A 19,923-nucleotide genomic window follows, 5' to 3' on the forward strand; every position below is an offset into this window, starting at 1 on the left:
CTCGGTGGTGCATTTTGGGCTTGGGTCTCGCTGTAAATTCGTCTCCATTTCGCGAAGGAGCATTTTTTTAATACCGCGTAAGTTTTTGTATCCCATACTTGCAATATGGATACTTATATTCGTTTAGTCGACGCCGTGACAGAGTTCGAAGCCGACTTTAATGGCACTCCGTCAAGTGAACATTCGAAATTTTCACTACGGATCCAACAGGAGGAGTTGAAAACAATGTGGGAAAAGGCCAAAGCAGCGTACGACCACTTGCTTTCAACAGAAACTTCTTCTCCTAAGGATCTTGCCGCGATAAAGAAAAGGAACAAAATATGTTACCACACATATTTGCGCGGCATGTCGACGATGGCTGACCTCTCTGCGAGGCTGGAAAAGGCAGACCGGGAAGGCGAAGAACTAGCAGTACGAGAACATAATATTCACCTTCCACCGTGCGATACGGAGGTTTTCAAAGGCGACTACGTATCTTGGCCAAAATTCCGCGATATGTTCACGGCCATTTACATTTTAAATAAGCGCCTTACGCCGGTCGAAAAGCTGAAAACGCAGGGTGAAGCCAGAGACATCGTGAGGAAGTGCCCGCTCACTAATGACGGGTTTTCTACGGCGTGGAAAAATCTTTGCGAAACGTACGAAAATAAACGGTGAATACGCAGCTAAAGATCCTGTTTAACCTACAGTCAATCGAAAATGTGGCAGTTCGATAAAAAAACTCCAAAGAGACATTAATATTTGCATTTCCTCCTTACAGAATCACCAAATTGACATTTCAAACTGGGATGCAATTATCACATACTTATGCTCAACGAAATTGCCAGAAAGTACTCTATCGCTTTGGGAACAAGCGATAGAGAATAAATCTGAAATTCCAAAGTGGACTGACATGGACAAATTCCTTTCCAATAGGTTTCAGACACTTGAAACAGTGTCAGGCTTAAAAGGAATTAAAGCCTACAAAGCGCCCAAGGCGCAAAGCTTACAACAGTTCACGGAAACTACACCAAAAAGGATGGGTAACTTTCAAGTAAGTGTGGCGAAACATATGTGCAAATTATGTGTCAATGATGACCACAAATTGCAAAGTTGCCCAAAGTTCCGCAAGTTAAAGGTCACCGATAGAATCGCGTGCGTCAAGAACAACAACTGTTGCTTGAACTGCCTGTCGTCAGGACATACGGTGCCAAGATGTACGAGCTCGTATAACTGCAGCACATGTCACTCAAGACACAACACACTCCTGCACATTCCAGCAGTTCAACCAAAAGCAGCAGCTCTTAAGGAAACCAGAGATTCCGCTGATGACCTGCCCTCAACATCCAAGGAGGCCCTAAAACGACTCAACTCCAATAGGCCAAAGGATAGTAGAACACATAATTTTAAATCGTGTTATTCCAATACGGACAAAGGGGTTTTACTAGGAACAGCCATGGTAAATATATTCCACAACAATGTAAATTTTGCAGCACGAGCTCTGATCGATTCTGGTTCTGAGTGTTCGTTCATCAGTGAACGACTCACGTAGAATCAACCTGCCATCTAAACGCTTGCATGCCCAAGTCTCGGGCATCAACAATTCAATATCTGCGCAGGTAAGACAAGCGTGCTCAATACAACCAGAGAATGTTAATGCAATGAGAAGGTGCAAATGCTACTGTGAGCTTTTTTTAGTACAATTGAGATTTGAAAGATTTGTAATAAGGAAATTTAGCACACCGAGTTTATAGACACCACACTGAATTTTGCCCACACAAAAATTGAAAACACCACACATCTTTCACCTCAACACACAACACATTTCTCACCTCCTAATTAAACCAATTAAATTTTTACTATTTTCGTATTTTTGAATAATAATTTTTTTTCAATTACATTAAAAAAACAAACTAATTATAATAAAAAAAAAAATATAAAAAAAAGTTGGCGCCGGGAATTGATTACGAGTCTAACATGTGGCGAGGAAAAATAGGCGGTGCGTTTATTTCTTCGACTGCTTATTTTTTTACCATTTTGTTACTTTTGAAATGAGAAGCGGATACATAAAATTTATTACAAATTTTTTTTAAGATTACATAAAAAAAAAAAAAAATTTAAAAGAGAAAAAAAAATTGGCGCCGAGAATTGATGCCGACATGGGTAGGATAAATACGCAGTGCGTTTATTTCTGCGCCTGCGTTGTGAACCAAGGTGTTGTGCATGCGCGCGACGCGAATTAATTTTAATAAAGTTCTGAAAGTAATTCATGAAGTTTTTCATTACATACATTCAAAAATGAACGTATACTCTATATGTACATAAATGATGGTATATGACAATATACATAATATAAGGTTGCCAAAAAAGTCTTGCGGTATTTTTATTGAATTTTCAATTGTTCATAAAATTGGTTATAATAATGCGATTTAGGTCAAATATGCGCCGTTTTGTTCGATGACGAGTTCCCAACGAGATGCCAACTTCATAATGCCCCTCTTATAGAAGCTCGCTTCCCTATTGTAAAAAAACTCGGAGAGCCAATTTTCACAGGACTCTCTTGAGGACAACTTCCGACTACCAAGTTCGTTCGCCACGGACAGAAATAGGTGGTAATCACTTGGTGCGAGATCCGGACTATACGGTGGATGCAAAAGAACCTCCCATCCGAGCTCCCGGATCTTCTGGCGCGTCAGCAAAGATGTGTGTGGCCTGGCGTTGTCCTGATGGAAGACAATTCGGCCTCTGTTGATCAAAGATGGCCTCTTCTGCATGAGTGCTGCATTCAAGCGGTCCAGTTGTTGGCAGTACAGGTCCGAATTGAGCGTTTGGCCATACGGGAGCAGCTCATAGTGGATGATTCCCTGCCAATCCCACCAAACACACAGAAGACCCTTCCTGGTCGTCAATCCAGGCTTGGCCACCGTCTGGGTAGCTTCACCGCTTTTCGACCACGACCGTTTGCGGTTCACGTTGTCGTAAGTGACCCACTTTTAATCGCCAGTCACCATCCGCTTCAAAAACGGGCCGATTTTGTTGCGATTCAGAAGCGATTCGCATGCATCCATACGGGCAAAAATGTTTTTTTGCGTCAAGTCGTGTGGCACCCATACATCGAGCTTCTTTTTGAATCCAATAGGAGGTATTTGCATTCAGAAAATAAAACGGTTTAAGATAAATCAACTTTTATTTTATATTGTATGTCAATTTATAGTTTATGTATTCGACAGCATTTACATACATATGTATGTATGTACAGGGTTGGCCATATTAAACTGACCCATTGAGTAACCCCATAACTTTTTACTGTAATTTGAAATCTAAGGTTTACGTCAACAAGCCAAAGACACTAGGCGCACTTAAGGCCAATATCCGACGGGAAATAGCCGCCATATCGGCCGAGACGCTGGCCAAAACTATGGAAAACGCCGAAAAACGGGCACATTACGCTATACGAGCTAAGGGCGACCACTTGCGCGATATCATATTCAAAAAGTGATGTAAACGAATCTCCTTGAACTAAATTAAATGTTTTTCACAATGAAACACAAAAAAATGTTTCTTTTTCCATATTTTTTTAATAATCACATGGGTCAGTTTAAGATGGCCAACCCTGTACATATCCAAATACGTGCTAAGGGCGACCACTTGCGCGATATCATATTCAAAAAGTGATGTAAACGAATCTCCTTGAACTAAATTAAATGTTTTTCACAATGAAACACAAAAAAATGTTTCTTTTTCCATATTTTTTTAATAATCACATGGGTCAGTTTAATATGGCCAACCCTGTACATTTGTATATGAAAAACAATAATGCACAAGCGTAAGAACATCATCTTCCTTTCATACATATGTACATATGCATGTATGCCCAATAACCTCGACTGTACATATTTACACATGTCACAGCACATCACATTCTTACAAGAAATCAAATACACATACATACGCACTAGTGAACGAGTTTCTTCCTAACAAGTGCAAAAACAATTCTGCTCTATGTATGTATATATACCCACTTTATGTCCTAGCATATATACATACATATATGCCTTCTAGTTATATATTATAAGTAACTTTCCCCTTTCGCTCTCGCTCTCTTCATTATCTAACTGTAATAATTAGCTATGTAAGTTATATATTTAATTGTTGTAATTGTTGTAAGAATAAATGGGGAAATCTTTCTCTCTTCATTTTAAGTATAAATCTAACTGTTAAAATAAATTGAATAAGTATAGTTTTTAATGTTAAAAGTAGTCTTCAAAGTCACCTTGAAGAGTAAAGAACAAATTTATTTTGAAGTTTAACCAAACTTGTGCTATTTTAATAAAGATAAATTAAATTATAATAAACTAAAAAAATAAAACTTCAACAAATTTATTTTATTTTCAAAAATAAATTTAACTTACTTGCCTTCTAAACTTCCTACAAAATAATTGCATTCATATGTTACTACATCCATGCACGTTCATACATTCATGCATATATGCGGGAGCACAGCGCTCCCTTCTTGCTTCCGTGTACTTTTGTCTTTCACCAGTCGATATTCCTAATATTGTACTTACAAAAACACAATATGTACTTTGATAGACGCAAAAGCAACAGCAAGCGCAACGCGATGGCCGCTTTGCCACCCCTCATTCTAAAATGTTCTAGAACACAACAAAAACACATACCTCACATGCGCATGTCGCCCGAAGCTAAAATCTAAGCCTAGCGACAACAAAAACAAAATACATTCGTAGACGCAGTCGCATTTATTTGCCAATATTTGATAAATCTTGAATTTTTGTCATGTCGAGTGGCCGCGGCTCCGTATGTATGTATGCACCATTATATGTATGTAAATATGTCTTCTAACTGTTCGACAGTCGCGAGTTAATGCGACTTAGATTCCTTGAACAATTCCAGCGAATCACACATTTCTATCCGCAAAGCGGCATATATGTAACCTATGATCAAAAAGTACCGGGAATGTTTAAAACAGAGTTAAATTTAAAGCAAATTTATATTATCTCCTTCAAAATATGACCCGTCTGAAGCAACACACATGTGCCAACGTTTAACCCAGTCTTCCAAACACCCCCGGCAGGCCGACATGGCCTTCAGCTTATTCCTCGTATTCTCTGTGATCAGTGCGATGGCGCGTTACCATCATGCAAAATCCAAGAATTGTTTGCTCATATTTCCGGCCGTTTGAAACATACAGCATCTCTCAAAGGCTTCAAAACGGATAAATAATATTCTTTATTGACTGTCTGGCCCGATGGAAGGTACTCATGGTGGACTATGCCTTGGCAATCGAAGAAAACAGTCAACATCACCTTCCCGGTTCTTTTTGCTCATAGGGTATACATATCCCATATTTTCACTGACGGACAAGAAGACGGTCGCAGTTGTTGTTTTTTATATGCATACATTTTGCGTTCGTTGAAGGTTTGTATATATTTATATACATATGCGTGGATGCGCGTTTGGCTTTCTGGATGCATCCATGGATATTAGAATATTTTCTCATGAATATGTGTATGTAAGTAGTTCAGATTTGACTGAAGAGATTAAATATAAGAATGCATATTCATATGATTGCCCTTATGGCTGTTTTACATATAAATCAATTCAAAAAAAGTATGAATAATGTTATATAGAAAATAAATTTCTAAATAACAGGTATTAGAAAAACCTGAATACACTATTTTAAATCAATTCTAATTAAACCAAATACAAACAAATTAAATAAAAATATCGAACAAAGTGTGTACAGGACTTGAACCTGAGTCAAATATGGGACGATGTACTGCATACACGACACGTCTTTGCGCTAAACTACAATTACTAATGAGCTTTTCTAAATCACTCATTTATTCGATTCGCAGTTTTATATGTAGTCCAGTAAAAAGAGACAAAAAAAATAGCCAACTAAGTAATTTTAGGAGTATGCGAGTTTATGGTTTTATTATGTAAAACCCATCACTGTGAACTTAAATTTGAGTTTTCGGGTCGGGGGTTGTGTCCCGCGGCCGACATCTTGGAAATAAGGGTGCAACTGGTTTTTGCGATTATCTCGTGAATTTCGAAAGTTACGAAAATTTTGTAAAATATTTTTTTGTATGACTGTCATGATCCTCCGCTCTTTCACCAAAATTAAGGGGTAACACCACTGTAGAAATTTCAAAAAATTGATTTTTTTTATAAGCTTAAAAAATTCTTTGAACCTTTTAAAATACAGAACAAAAAGTTTTATACGTTACCGAAGTTTATTTCATAAATATTTTAAGCTTTTAACCAAGCGTTAGTGACTGCTACCTAACGAATTCTCCAAATTTCCAAACTTTAAACGCGTTTTTCTCAAAACACGTTTTCTGAAATTGGCACGCACCATAACTCAAACAATTTTAAATATTTTTAATCAGGTTTTTCACTACGTCTGTATAATAACCTTCTTAAGAGAAGAGCGTAGGGGATTTTCGATAGATTAATTTAAACGATTGTTATAATTATTTAAGTACCGTTTTTTCCTTCAAATGCTTGCTAATTCCACAAAAATAAATATTTTTTAAATCCCGTACGTGTTTCTCTAGCTATTCTTATCTAGATTAAGAAAAAAAATGTTTCTTTGTTCCAGATTAAAATTTGCACCCTCTGTGCTGCGTGCCGCGGAGCTCCTTCAAGAGAAACCACATTACAAAAATGTCTCTAATGCCGCCATTTTGTAAAATTTTTCGATCAAACTTTGTAGTTTTGTATTTTAGTATATAAGTAATAACTTCCCAAATCAGAGTGATTGTTTTCCCTTTCCTTCTATACAAAAAAATTCTTTAAAAATCGTGTTTATTTTACGCGTGTACAGTGGTGTTACCCCTTAAAGGATAGCATCTTTAAATACAAGCTTTCTTTTTTCAAATGGCGTTTTGTTTACTCAAATATCATTTTTTTCGCAGAGATATCGCATTTTGAAATTTTCATGTTTCGAAATTTTCCTACACCTGAAAATCGATTAAGATAACATAGACATGATATAGTCGATTACTAATTTTATTGAATTGAGTCTTATTTTTCTTAAAATTTTGTCTCACACCATAAGTGTCCTGACTCACCACATCCCTACACTATCTAACCTTTGGGTACCGAGTCACACACAGCCCTAACCCCTAGAAACCACCCCTATCATACCGCGAGCAGGCTAACCCACTTAACCGCAAGCAGGCTTAGCCACAAACTCCAAATTTACATACTATTTCAGGCCCTCAAACCCAAGAAAATTAGTAATCGACTATATCATGTCTATGTTATCTTAATCGATTTTCAGGTGTAGGAAAATTTCGAAACATGAAAATTTTAAAATGCGATATCTCTGCGAAAAAAATGATATTTGAGCAAACAAAACGCCATTTGAAAAAAGAAGGCTTGTATTTAAAGATGCCATCCCTTAATTTTGGTGAAAGAAAACATCTGCAAGGCTACATAACCTCAAATATGGGCAAAAATGGTGTTTTTTGCACTTTTAGGTTAGGATATCTCGAAAACCAGAGCTGATAGAGCAATTCTGAGGCCAGATTTGGATTCAGTGCATCATAAGCCTTCGGAAATATATAGTCTGGTTTCTGGGTCTGAATGTTGGTTAAATTTTGTCGGCCTGTGTAATCATGTACGCGCTTCGCTAATGTGTTGGTTGCTCCGCTTAGCAGCTCAAAATCATACGACTAAATAAAGATAGCGGAAAAAACTTATAGACAAAAATGTTCACAAAAGAATGCTCTATAAAAAAGCTCTGATGTATATTTTCCATAAAATCAGTAAAAAAAAGTTATTACGCTTTAAAACAATTCATCCCTTAATTTTTCGCGTAATTTTGTTTATAACTTTTTTATTATTAATTTTACAATAAAAAGTTTTGAATGAAAGTTGTAGATAATATTATTATCTACAAAAAAGTATTTATTACAAAATTTTCGTAAGTTTCGAAATTCACGAGATAATCGCAAAAACCAGTTGCACCCTTATTTCCAAGATGGCGGCCGCGGGACACAACCCCCGACCCCGAAAACTCAAACTTAAGTTCACAGTGATGGTCTTTACATAATAAAACCATAAACTCGCATACTCCTAAAATTACTAAGTGAAATCTTCTTTTGACTGGACTAATGCACATATTCTGCGTTGAAAGTTTGTATGCGTAATTATATGCATATGTATGTGTGTATGCGCGTTTGGCTTTCTGGACGGATATTAGAATGATATTTTCTCATCAATATAATTTGGATTTGATGGAAGAGATTAAAGACATATGTACATATTTTCTGTTTTGATTGATTTATATAAAAATCAGGTCATATCCAGTATGAACTATTTTATACCGAAAGGAAATTTCCATTTATGAAATACAAAATAAACAGTATTTTAAAGAAATTTTAATTAAAATAAACTCAAAAATTTTACTAAACTTTCCTGGTTTGAATTGTAAAAAAAAAATGTGCAGAAAAAAGAATATAACTTCAGGACTTGAACCTGAATTAAATACGTGCCAAAAAACAAAACGAATAATTCCGCCGACTTTAGCTTCTGTACCACAAATTAACTGCCGCGCGTCCTTCTTAATCGCAAATTTATTCGCTTCGCTGTGGGCATGAAATAAGTCGATTTCCTTAGTAGTGTGCCGAAAAATCTTATGAAATTTCTCAGTAGTTTGGTAAACGTAGAAAAAATCTGAATTCCTGTCCTAGCGTGGTAAGTAAATACAGAAACCCTCCACTCGCGTCACTCGCGTGGTAAATATCTGCAATTCCCCACTAATGAGCAAAGTTGAATTTGAAATTACCTTAGTATGAATCTACAAATTAGTACTCGAAAAAAGCTCATTTAACATTTGCTCCTTCTCATTGCATTAACATTCTGTGATACAACTGCGGTCGCCTATCGACCCTTTTGTAAAAATAAACACAATTGCGCTAGTTTTGCCGCAATTAACTGGAAATCTGCCAACTTGCCTAGTAAGCGCAATGACAAGGCAAGCATTTTCAGATCTCACTTTGGCGGATAAGAGGTTCTTCGTCAAGGAACCAGTGGACCTTGTCCTTGGCGGAGACATTTATCCCCAAATTATTTTAAGCGGCTTGAAGAAAAATGTACTAAGTACACTTCTTGCCCAAGAGACTGTATTCGGGTGGATACTAACTGGTCGAGCCGTAACAGTCAGTCCACCAAACAAGATAGTTTCTTTTTTCAGTGAAGTCACACTGGACAAACAACTAGCTGCCTTTTGGGAATTAGAAGATATCCCAAGAAAAGAAAGACAGACTGAAGATGACGTGTATTGCGAGGAGTTATATCGGACCACTACGAAGCGCAACCAAGATGGAAAGTATGTCGTTACCTTACCCTTCAAACGGGATTTTCCATCAAACATCAAGCTGAGACCATCACTCAAGAGCGCCTGCTCTCAATTCTTCCAGAATGAGACGCGTCTCGCGAAAAATCCGTGCCTGCAAAAGGAATATACTAGAGTGGTGGCAGAATATGAAACGCTAGATCATATGGACAAAATTACAACCAACATACCTGCAGATGCAACTGACCATTATTTTTTACCTCATCATGCCGTCATGAAGGAAGAGAGCACCTCCACCAAAGTGCGCGTGGTATTTAACGCTTCATGCTCGACTGCCAATGGAATGAGCCTCAACGACGTCCTTCATCCAGGTCCGGTATTGCAAGCAGATATGACTGTCCTGATCCTCCGCTGGCGATTATACAAGTATGTCTTCAACAGCGATATCGAGAAGATGTACCGTCAGATAATGGTAAGCAATTCACATACTAAATATCAGCGAATAGTTTTTCGCACTTGCCCGAAAGACCCAATTAGTCTATACGAATTAAAGACTGTTACTTTCGGCATAAATTGTGCTCGTTATCTTGCGATAAGGATATTACTTCAATTAGCTGATGATGTTGAAAATTCCTTCCCAACAGCATCAAACATACTTCAAAAATGCATGTATGTTGCCGACGTTCTTGCCGGGGGTCATAGCATCGACTCTGCAATAACAGCCAGAGATGAAATTATGCAAGTTTTGCAGCCCGTGGATATCCATTGCGAAAATGAATTTTCATTGCGAAAATGGACTTCCAACTGCAACAAAATTCTAAAGGGCATCCCAAAAGCCCATTTGCTCAATGAAGATTTTTTAGATTTCGAAGATACGAGTTCGGTAAAGGCACTTGGCATAAGATGGAATGCTCATTGCGACCATTTTTATTTTATGACAAAGCCAATAAAAAACCACGATGTTCTTACGAAAAGAGAAATCCTCTCGGCAATCGCCAAACTTTTTGATCCACTAGGGTGGCTCGCCCCAATAATAATTACCGCTAAGATTATTATGCAAAATATTTGGTTAGAAGGCACTGATTGGGACGACACCGTATCTGTGGTCACATTAGACCGCTGGCAGACATTTATGCAGAATTATGGGGAAATTGATAATATCCGCATACCTCGTTGGGTGCACTATTCACCAGCAGACAATGCCGAAATCCATAGGTTCTGCGACGCTTCGGAAAAGGCATACGCGGCTGCTGTCTACTTGCGTGTGAAGAAACAGGATCAAGTATACCTCAACCTACTCCTCGCGAAAACCAGAGTGGCACTTGTTAAGACGATATCCCTTCCCCGTTTGGAACTATGTGGTGCCGTCCTATTAGCAGATATTATAGAAACTGTCACGGAAAATCTCAGCCTAGCACATTTGGATGTTCATCTGTGGACAGATTCGACAATCCTCCTCGCATGGATTCGCAAACCGCCCTGCTCGTGGTCAACCTTTGTGGCACATCGAGTAACCAAAATAGTGGAAAAGGTCGGAAACAATAACTGGCGTCATGTGGACTCGGCATCAAATCCAGCAGACTTAGCAAGCAGAGGACTTCCGGCCAAGGAACTGGTTCACACTTCTTTGTGGTGGCAGGGTCCTTCTTACCTACAAGAAGACAAATCACGATGGCCGACATCAGAATGTGACTATGAAACAACGATGGAAGAGAAAAAGGTAAAGGTATATTCAACAACAACAATCAATTTCAGCGATATTCTTGACCGTTTTTCCAATTTACCAAGGGCTTTGAGAGTTTTATCATATATTAAGAGATTCTCTCAAAAAACCCATCCTAATACGAAGACTGCATTTCAAGCAAAGTCTTGCTTAATTTCACCTGATGAAATTAAAGCAACGACACAACGCTTAATCATAAACAGTCAAAAGCAATATTACGGTGGAGAATACGCGAAATTGAAACAAAAGAAAACAGTTGACACAAAAAGTGAGATATTGCCCCCCAATCCATTCCTCGACAAAGATGACATCATGAGGGCAGGCGGTCGTCTGGGCGCATCCCTCAACTTATCATATAGCGAGCGTCATCCTATTATCCTTCCATACAATAGCAGGTTATCACGCCTTATAACCAAATTCATTCACGAAATATCACTGCATGGCATGCATCAAATCAGCTGATGTTGAGTTTAATTCGAACGCAGTACTGAATTCCGCGAGATAAAAATATGATCCGATCCATCATCCATAATTGTAAGATCTGCACGATCTATAAAAAGCGATCGCAAACCCAACTCATGGGAATCCTTCCTCAGGTACGCACCACCTTTTCGCGTGCTTTCACTAATACAGGTATAGATTTCGCAGGTCCATTTGACATCAAAAGCTTCCGCGGCAGAGGATGTCGCATTTCCAAAAGCTACGTCTGTCTGTTTATTTGTTTCGCCACCAAAGCCATCCATTTAGAGGCCACCAATGACCTAAGTACCCCATCCTTTCTAGCAGCCTTCTCGAGATTCGTTGCTAGACGAGGATGTCCAAAAAATGTTTACTCCGACAATGGTACTAACTTTGTAGGAGCTTCACCGAATTGATTCCTGTCTCAATTCGCGACCCTTGAGTCCCTCGTCCAATGAGCCTTCCGATCTAGAGTCTCTCACACCTAGCCACTTTCTGGTTGGCGGACATCTCTTAGCTCCGCCAGAAATAGAAACCAGCGAGAATCCTGCCTCAATTGTGAATCGGAGGCAGAAATTGAAAGCCCTCCATCAAACCTTTTGCAAACGATGGAAAAGGGAATTCCTCATCAAATTGCAAAAACCCACGAAGTGGAAACATCAGAAACCTAACATCAAGGTAGGGGACCTTGTCGTCATTAAAGAGGACAACCTACCACCAAACGAATGGAGTAGTAAAATTACATCCTGGACCCGACAATCAAGTACGCGTCGTGGACATCACGACACAAAGGGGACAGGGGAACTGGTCCTACTTCCACCTTACTCAGAAGAAACGGAAAAATCCACACCTGCACCCTCAACGTAATATCTTAATATCTTCCAATACCTCTCTAGTAGAAACAAATCTCACTTCGCGATTCACCCTTTATTAGAAGGTGATTGACATCACCACACTGTTATACCCTAGCAAACCTAAGAAGCTACAACAACCCCTACAACCTACGAACGATGCAAGTAAGTTCCATAAATTGTACCTATAAAGGGCAGGTGTACACCTGAGGTGACTTGCATAATTTATACATATGCATATGTGTACTTTGCTTGAAAGGTACTTACATGCATACATATATATATATATATGTCGTTACTAGGTACCTATTTTTGTGTGATTAATGTTGGATAATATATATATACATATACATATATGTATCTATATTATCCAACATTAATCACACAAAAATAGGTACCTAGTAACGGCTTATATGGAAAAGAGAATTAAGATCTACTGTAGAAAATATAATTTATTACATTTTAAAAAAAATGCAGGTGAAAGCAAAATATTTTTTACATATTTTTCGGGCGATAAATTTTAAACTACTTCAAAACTCATCAACTATTTGAACAATGTCAAAGTTTTCAGTTCATTTAAGGAATCTCCAAAAAAATTTATTAATACCAAAACTTTGTGAAAAATACATATGTTTCATTTACAATTGAATTAATAAAAATACATGACTACATTGTTGAAATACCCTTTTAGGCAAATAGAATAAGCTCAATTTTTATTACCTTGCAACACACGTAATTATGTTTCGCCAGAGTAATTTTAGTTCGCTTTTTTCGTTTTTCGGCGCGTTTTGGTTGTAGTATGGACTATGGTTAAGTTCGTGCGGTTTTTTTTTCGAAATTTGAAACTTTATTGACGTAAAATGGTTACAAATTTAATATTCAAAGTATTGTCCATCGCTTACTACTACTTTTTCCCATCTTTCTGGCAATTCACGGATTCCCTTTGTGAAAAATTCGGTCGGTTTTGCCGCAATCCACGAATCGATCCATTTTTTGACTTCATCGTAATTACGGAAGTGCTGGTCAGCCAGGCCATGTTGCATCGATCGGAAGAGATAGTAATCGGATGGCGCAAGGTCTGGACTATACGGCGGGTGGGGTAGGACATCCCATTTGAGCGTTTCTAAGTATGTTTTGACCACTTGTGCAACATGTGGCCGAGCATTGTCATGTTGCAAAATAACTTTGTCGTGTCTATCGGCGTATTGCGGCCGTTTTTCTCGCAGTGCTCGGCTCAAACGCATCAATTGTCGTCGGTAGACATCCCCCGTAATCGTTTCATTCGGTTTCAGTAGCTCATAATACACAACACCCAGCTGGTCCCACCAGATACACAGCATAACCTTCAGGCCATGAATATTCTGCGCCGACGTCGATGTTGAAGCATGGCCAGGGTATCCATACGTTGCCCGACGTTTTGGATTGTCGTAATGGACCCACTTTTCATCGCCAGTCACAATTCGATGCAAAAAACCCTTTCTTTTGTGCCGTTGAAGCAGTTGTTCGCATGCCATAAAACGGCGTTCAACGTCTCTTGGCTTCAATTCATACGGCACCCAATGGCCTACCTTTCGGATCATTCCCATGGCTTTTAAACGTTTGGAAATGGTTGATTGATCAACTCCCAAAGTTTTTGCAACCTCTTCTTGCGTTTGAGCCGGATCTTGATCGAGCAATTCCTCCAATTCGGTATCCATGAACTTTGGCGGCGCACCCTCGCGTTTTTCGTCTTCCAAGCCAAAATCACCACTTTTAAAGCGTGCAAACCACTTCTGGCACGTTCGCTCAGCTAGAGCATGCTCACCATAAACTTCCACCAAGATACGATGACTTTCGGCTGCTTTTTTCTTCATATTAAAATAATGAAGAAGAATTCCCCGCAAAAACACATTATTTGGCACGAAATTCGACATTTTCAAGTGTGGTAAAAATATTGTTGTTTACGCTTTAAATAAAAAACTTATACTGACGTTTGTGCCTTACGACAGTAGCTCTCCAATGAATGTTTGGAAATGTGGATCGATGGAATAATAATCAAGTTACGCCATCTGTTGTAAAACCGCACGAACTTATCGATAGACCTATTAGTTTAGTTTCGGCGCGAGTTATTGCTGCAGCATTTGATGGCATGATGCGACGTGTCATACTCTCAATACTCTAAGTTAAATAGCACACGCGAATTTCTCTATTCAATGAAAGGAAAAATCAGAAAAATAAAAACATAGCATTTGGTCGTACCCTACAAATCGCGCATGCATGGGCGACCGCTTTTTGTGCCGCCCTAACTTGATCGTTGGCATTGTAGCACCATTGCCTTTTCATATTGGCTTGTTTTGTTTTCTTGTGGTTGTTGTGATCTTGATTTGTAGCACCGAATGCACTTTTAGCTCCTTCAATTTATCTTTTAGAGTAAGCACCGCTTTGCCCAACATTCGTCCCACAAATTCGAATAGGCTTCTTTAGGTCACTTAAAGCTTCTAAAAGGCACATTTTCACTTTCACATTTTCACTTTAACGCATTAACATATTTACCTCTTAGCAGCGGCAACGAGGTGATTCTAGTTGGCTATATCCCAGATAGCTTCAACATGGGATGGTCGTGGTCACATCAGCTTTTCTGTGCTTCAGCAAACTGCTCCTTTTCAGCATTCAAAATGGTCACATATGTTGATGATGCCTATAACACACAGAATTAATTATGAAATTCATTAAGCACAAAATTGTAATAATTATATATAATTATATATTTTATAATCTTACCTTTGTATTTTCGCGTGCAATTCGCCCACTTGTTGCTGTAGAATATTTTGAGAAATGTACGAAAGACAGAGTTGCATACTTACGAATATTCAGATCATAATGCTTCGCTCACACTATGATCACTACTTGAGGGCGGCGCTCGTTAATTTGCCAAATATTTTTATTGTTGATGTTGAAATTGCACCATTGATAATTTTTGCTAAACTGTTAATTACGCGTGTTTTTTGCACATTATGTTCACAAAATCACTTAGAAATTAGCATCGATTTACATTCATACAAATACCTATATACAATCCTTTTACAGATTTTTTTCACGCAGTTTTCATTAAGCTTTTATTCACACGCAAAACCGAAATGCCAACAAATTATTATAACACTTTTGGAATGAATATAATGCTCGATCTGAAATTTTTCATAGATTTTTTTTTTCTGCTTGAATGGGCATTTACATTATTGAAAATTTCATAGATTTTCTTAGCGCAGCGGTTTTGTTCCTTGGGCAGAGGAACGTCAAGTCCGAACACTACGAAGCTTTTTTCTTTTTCACTCACACTATTTGTCACTTATTATTATTATTATTTTTTTTTTTTTTGACGAATTCACTATTTTTACATACAAAAAAAAACCATGACCCGACCCGCCGTCTATACGTGTCAAAAGGAAATGGGTCGAAGTCAGCCATTAAGGAAATTAGTTTTTAAAAACAAAAATATCCTACAGGAATGATATACATGGGTTCGACAATCCAGGAATAGTAAAGTAACGCAAACTATTAGTTTTTCTAACATCATGCACTTATGTATGCAAATGCTACACAAAATTATATATATATATACATATAATTTCTATTGCTTATCATTTTGTTCTTATTATAGCCAAAACATAATAAGAACAAAGAAAAAATATATATATACCACGTACACCACGGCAGGACACCTTGTACTTGGTTACGATCTACATATATCCAAGACACGATCCTCCTATGCGGCGAATATAAGAAAAACCATTAGTATGTACCCACCCCTCGCGGTGAACATATTAAAATCACATTAATTTGCGATTGTATTCAATTAGGTACCATTTTTATCCTTCGCTGTGATCAGCACTGCACTGACCAGCAAATGCACCACTACCAATACAATCCACAAAAGCTAATTAAGCAATTAAGCAACTATTTATAAAGCCGTGTACACACTACACATTTTCGGTCAAAAAATTAAATTCAAAATCCTTTGGTTTGTAAAAAACCAAAGAAAGAATTGAGTCTAGAGCGGAAGCTAGGCCTTTCCGCCTAGACAAGCAGAGCGGAAACTAGGCCTTCCGCCTAAACAAGCAAAGCGGAAACAAGGTCTTTCCGCCTCAATGAAGATAGGGGATTGGAGACGAGGCCTCTCCGACCTCAGCTGCAGCATGAACGGTGGCGTGCACGTGGATCGGAAACCGGGCCTTTTCGACCATGTGCGCAAGTCACGATAATGCGCCAAAATAAAAGGACGGGCGACAATACACTGGCGACTAGGTCTCGCCAGGTATCACGGCCCTAATATGATTTGTACTCGAATCAGTAAATTTTAATATAATAAATTTCAGTTCCTTTTTGTGTGCAATAAGTATCCACGTACATAAAATTTATCTTTACAGCATGTTTCAGGCGTCTCAGATGTCTCACCACAATATACCGAACGTTGGCTGACACCTCCATCCTAAAACAATGATTGCTTATCACAAGGGGGCCGGCATGTTTGGGCCACAACCTAATATTTAATATAAATTTTTAGCCACCCTAATGGTAACTGCGATGGTTCCATGTGTAGAAGTCCACGCAAGTGGGGAAAGTTTCTGATCGCCATTCACTTGGGAGTGGCCAGGACGATTCTTTTACATATGGTTCAAGCAGCTCAAACGTCCGGGATTAGCCCACGTATCCTCTGCGTAGCTTCCGAACACCCGTTCGGGAGTGAGCTAACGTGAGAAGGCGAAGCATTCCAGGATAGCTGGTTGTGCGCTGGGTTCGGGACCCGCCACTTAAAAATCCCCCCCAATGAAAAGAATTAACAAGCCTCGGATGAGAACTGCCTTTACTGATGACGACCCCTGCAAACGAAATAAGGAATATGATTTGAGGGCATGCACCTGGAATGTCCGGTCCCTTAATGGGGAAGGTGCCTCTGCCCGGCTGGTTGATGTCCTCGTGAGAGTAAAGGCTGACATCACTGCCATCCAAGAGATGCGATGGACGGGGCAAGGTAAGAAGACCATAGGACCTTGCGACGTCTACTACAGCTGCCATGTAAAGGAGCGCAAATTCGGTGTCGGATTTGTTGTGGGAGAGAGACTTCGTCGCCAAGTACTGTCGTTCACTCCGGTGGACGAGCGTCTCGCAATAATCCGCATCAAAGCGCGATTTTTTAACATCTCGCTAATTTGCGCCCACGCCCTGACGGAAGAGAAGGACGATGCGACCAAAGATTCCTTCTATGAGCGCTTGGAACGTTCCTATGAGCGCTGCCCCCGCCACGACATAAAAATCGTGCTTGGCGACTTCAACGCCAGGGTGGGCAAGAAGGGAATTTTTGGTCCCACAGTCGGAAAATTCAGCCTGCACAACGAAACATCCGGTAACGGACAGAGGCTGATCGACTTCGCCGGGGCCCGAAACATGGTAGTCTGCAGCACCAGATTCCAGCATAAAAAGATACACCAAGCTACCTGGCTGTCCCCTGATCGAAAAACGCGAAACCTCATCGATCATGTTGTGATAGATGGAAGACACGCTTCTAGTGTATTAGATGTACGCACGATCCGAGGACCCAACATCGACTCGGATCATTACCTTGTTGCAGCCAAACTGCGCACACGCCTCTGTGCAACAAAAAACGTACATCTACCTACGCAAAGAATGTTCGACATCGAAAAGCTGCAATCACAACAGACAGCCAGAAGATTCGCCACTCGACTCTCACTCCTGCTCTCGGAGAGCACTGCCCAACAAACCGGCATCCACGAACAATGGAGCAACATTTCTCGTTCCCTACGTACCGCCACCGAAGAAGAAATCGGATTCCGGCGAGCCCGAAAAAACAACTGGTACGACGAGGAATGTCATGCTGCCGCAGAAAGAAAGGATGCCGCCTATAGAGCAACGCTGCGATCGGGCGCAACGCGAGCCATGTGGGATCGCTACAGAGAGCTGAAAAAGGAAGAGAGACGTATTATCCGACAGAAGAAACGAGAGGCCGAAATACGTGAGTGCGAGGAGCTTGAGATGCTGGCCAATAGGAACAACGCCCGAAAATTTTACCAGAAAGTTCGACGGCTTACAGAAGGTTTTAAGACCGGGGCGTTGTCCTATAAAAACAAAGACGGCGATCTGGTGACTGACGTACAGAGCAATCTTAAATTATGGAGGGAACACTTCTCGAACCTGTTAAACGGTGACAGCTGCGCATGTCATAGAGAATGTGAAGATCCCGATACCCCAATCGTTGACGACGGAATTGTCGTTCCGTTACCCGACCATGACGAGGTGAGAAAAGCAATATCACGGCTAAAGAACGACAAAGCCGCGGGCGCCGACGGACTGCCGGCTGAGCTATTCAAACATGGCGGCGAGGAGCTGGTAAGGTGCATGCATCAGCTCCTAAACAAAATATGGTCGGATGAAAGCATGCCTGCCGATTGGAATTTAAGTGTGCTCTGCCCAATCCATAAGAAGGGCGATCCTGCAATTTGTGCCAATTACCGCGGGATTAGTCTTCTAAATATCGCCTATAAGGTTCTAGCGAGCGTATTGTGGGAAAGGCTGAAGCCAACCGTCAACCAACTGATTGGACCTTATCAGTGTGGCTTCAGACCTGGAAAGTCTACCACCGACCAAATATTCACAATACGCCAAATCTTGGAAAAGACCCATGAAAGGAGAATCGACACACACCATCTTTTCGTCGACTTCACAGCTGCATTCGACAGTACGGAAAGGAGTTACCTGTATGCCGCCATGTCTGAATTTGGTATCCCCGCAAAACTAATACGGCTATGTAAGATGACGTTGCTCAACACCAGCAGCGCCGTCAGAATTGGGAAGGACCAACCCTTCTTTAACCTGATGTTGGAGAGCATCGTACGGGCCGCAGAACTTAATCGATTTTTTATAAGAGCGTACAATTGCTGGCGTATGCCGATGATATTGACATCATCGGCCTTAACAACCGCGCTGTTTGTTCTGCCTTCTCCAAACTGGATAAAGAGGCAAAGCGAATGGGTTTGGTGGTGAACGAGGACAAAACGAAGTACCTCCTGTCTTCAAACAAACAGTCGGCGCACTCGCGTATCGGCGCCCACGTCACTGTAGACAGTTATAATTTTGAGGTTGTAAAAGACTTCGTGTATTTAGGAACCAGCATTAACACCGATAACAATGTCAGCCTTGAAATCCAACGTAGAATCTCTCTTGCCAACAAGTGCTACTTTGGACTAAGTAGGCAATTGAGCAGTAAAGTCCTCTCTCGTCGAACAAAACTAACACTCTACAAGACTCTCATCATGCCCGTCCTAACGTATGGCGCAGAAGCTTGGACGATGACAACATCCGATGAAGGGACGCTTGGAGTGTTCGAGAGAAAGATTCTGCGTAAGATTTTTAGACCTTTGCACGTTGGCAACGGCGAATATCGTAGACGATGGAACGATGAGCTGTATGAGCTTTACAACGACATAGACATAGCGCAGCGAATAAAGATCCAGCGGCTTCGTTGGCTGGGTCATGTCGTCCGAATGGATACAAACGCTCCGGCTTTGAAAGTATTCGATGCGGTACCA

At 40.0% G+C, this 19,923-nt stretch overlaps 1 protein-coding gene and 1 long non-coding RNA gene across 2 annotated transcripts; one reads left to right on the plus strand and one right to left on the minus strand.

Annotated features, from left to right (window-relative positions):
• The first annotated feature begins 8,981 nt into the window (after positions 1 to 8,981).
• On the plus strand, positions 8,982 to 11,495 carry LOC129250723 (uncharacterized). Its single transcript, XM_054890322.1, has one exon. The coding sequence runs from the start codon at positions 8,982 to 8,984 to the stop codon at positions 11,493 to 11,495; it is 2,514 nt and encodes an 837-aa protein (XP_054746297.1).
• Positions 11,496 to 13,887: 2,392 nt separating this feature from the next.
• LOC129249980 (uncharacterized) lies at positions 13,888 to 15,144 on the minus strand. The gene is made up of 4 exons (XR_008582775.1): positions 15,104 to 15,144; positions 14,876 to 15,020; positions 14,582 to 14,820; positions 13,888 to 14,528 (listed from the first exon to the last, which is right to left on the minus strand). It is a non-coding gene; the product is annotated as an uncharacterized LOC129249980 (long non-coding RNA).
• Positions 15,145 to 19,923: the final 4,779 nt, after the last annotated feature.

The sequence above is a fragment of the Anastrepha obliqua genome, chromosome 6 (assembly GCF_027943255.1).
Source record: "Anastrepha obliqua isolate idAnaObli1 chromosome 6, idAnaObli1_1.0, whole genome shotgun sequence".
Taxonomy (NCBI): domain Eukaryota; kingdom Metazoa; phylum Arthropoda; class Insecta; order Diptera; family Tephritidae; genus Anastrepha; species Anastrepha obliqua.

Excerpts from the sequence above, each read along its gene's own strand:
- LOC129250723 (XM_054890322.1), top strand. The coding sequence starts at position 8,982 with ATGACAAGGCAAGCATTTTCAGATCTCACTTTGGCGGATAAGAGGTTC.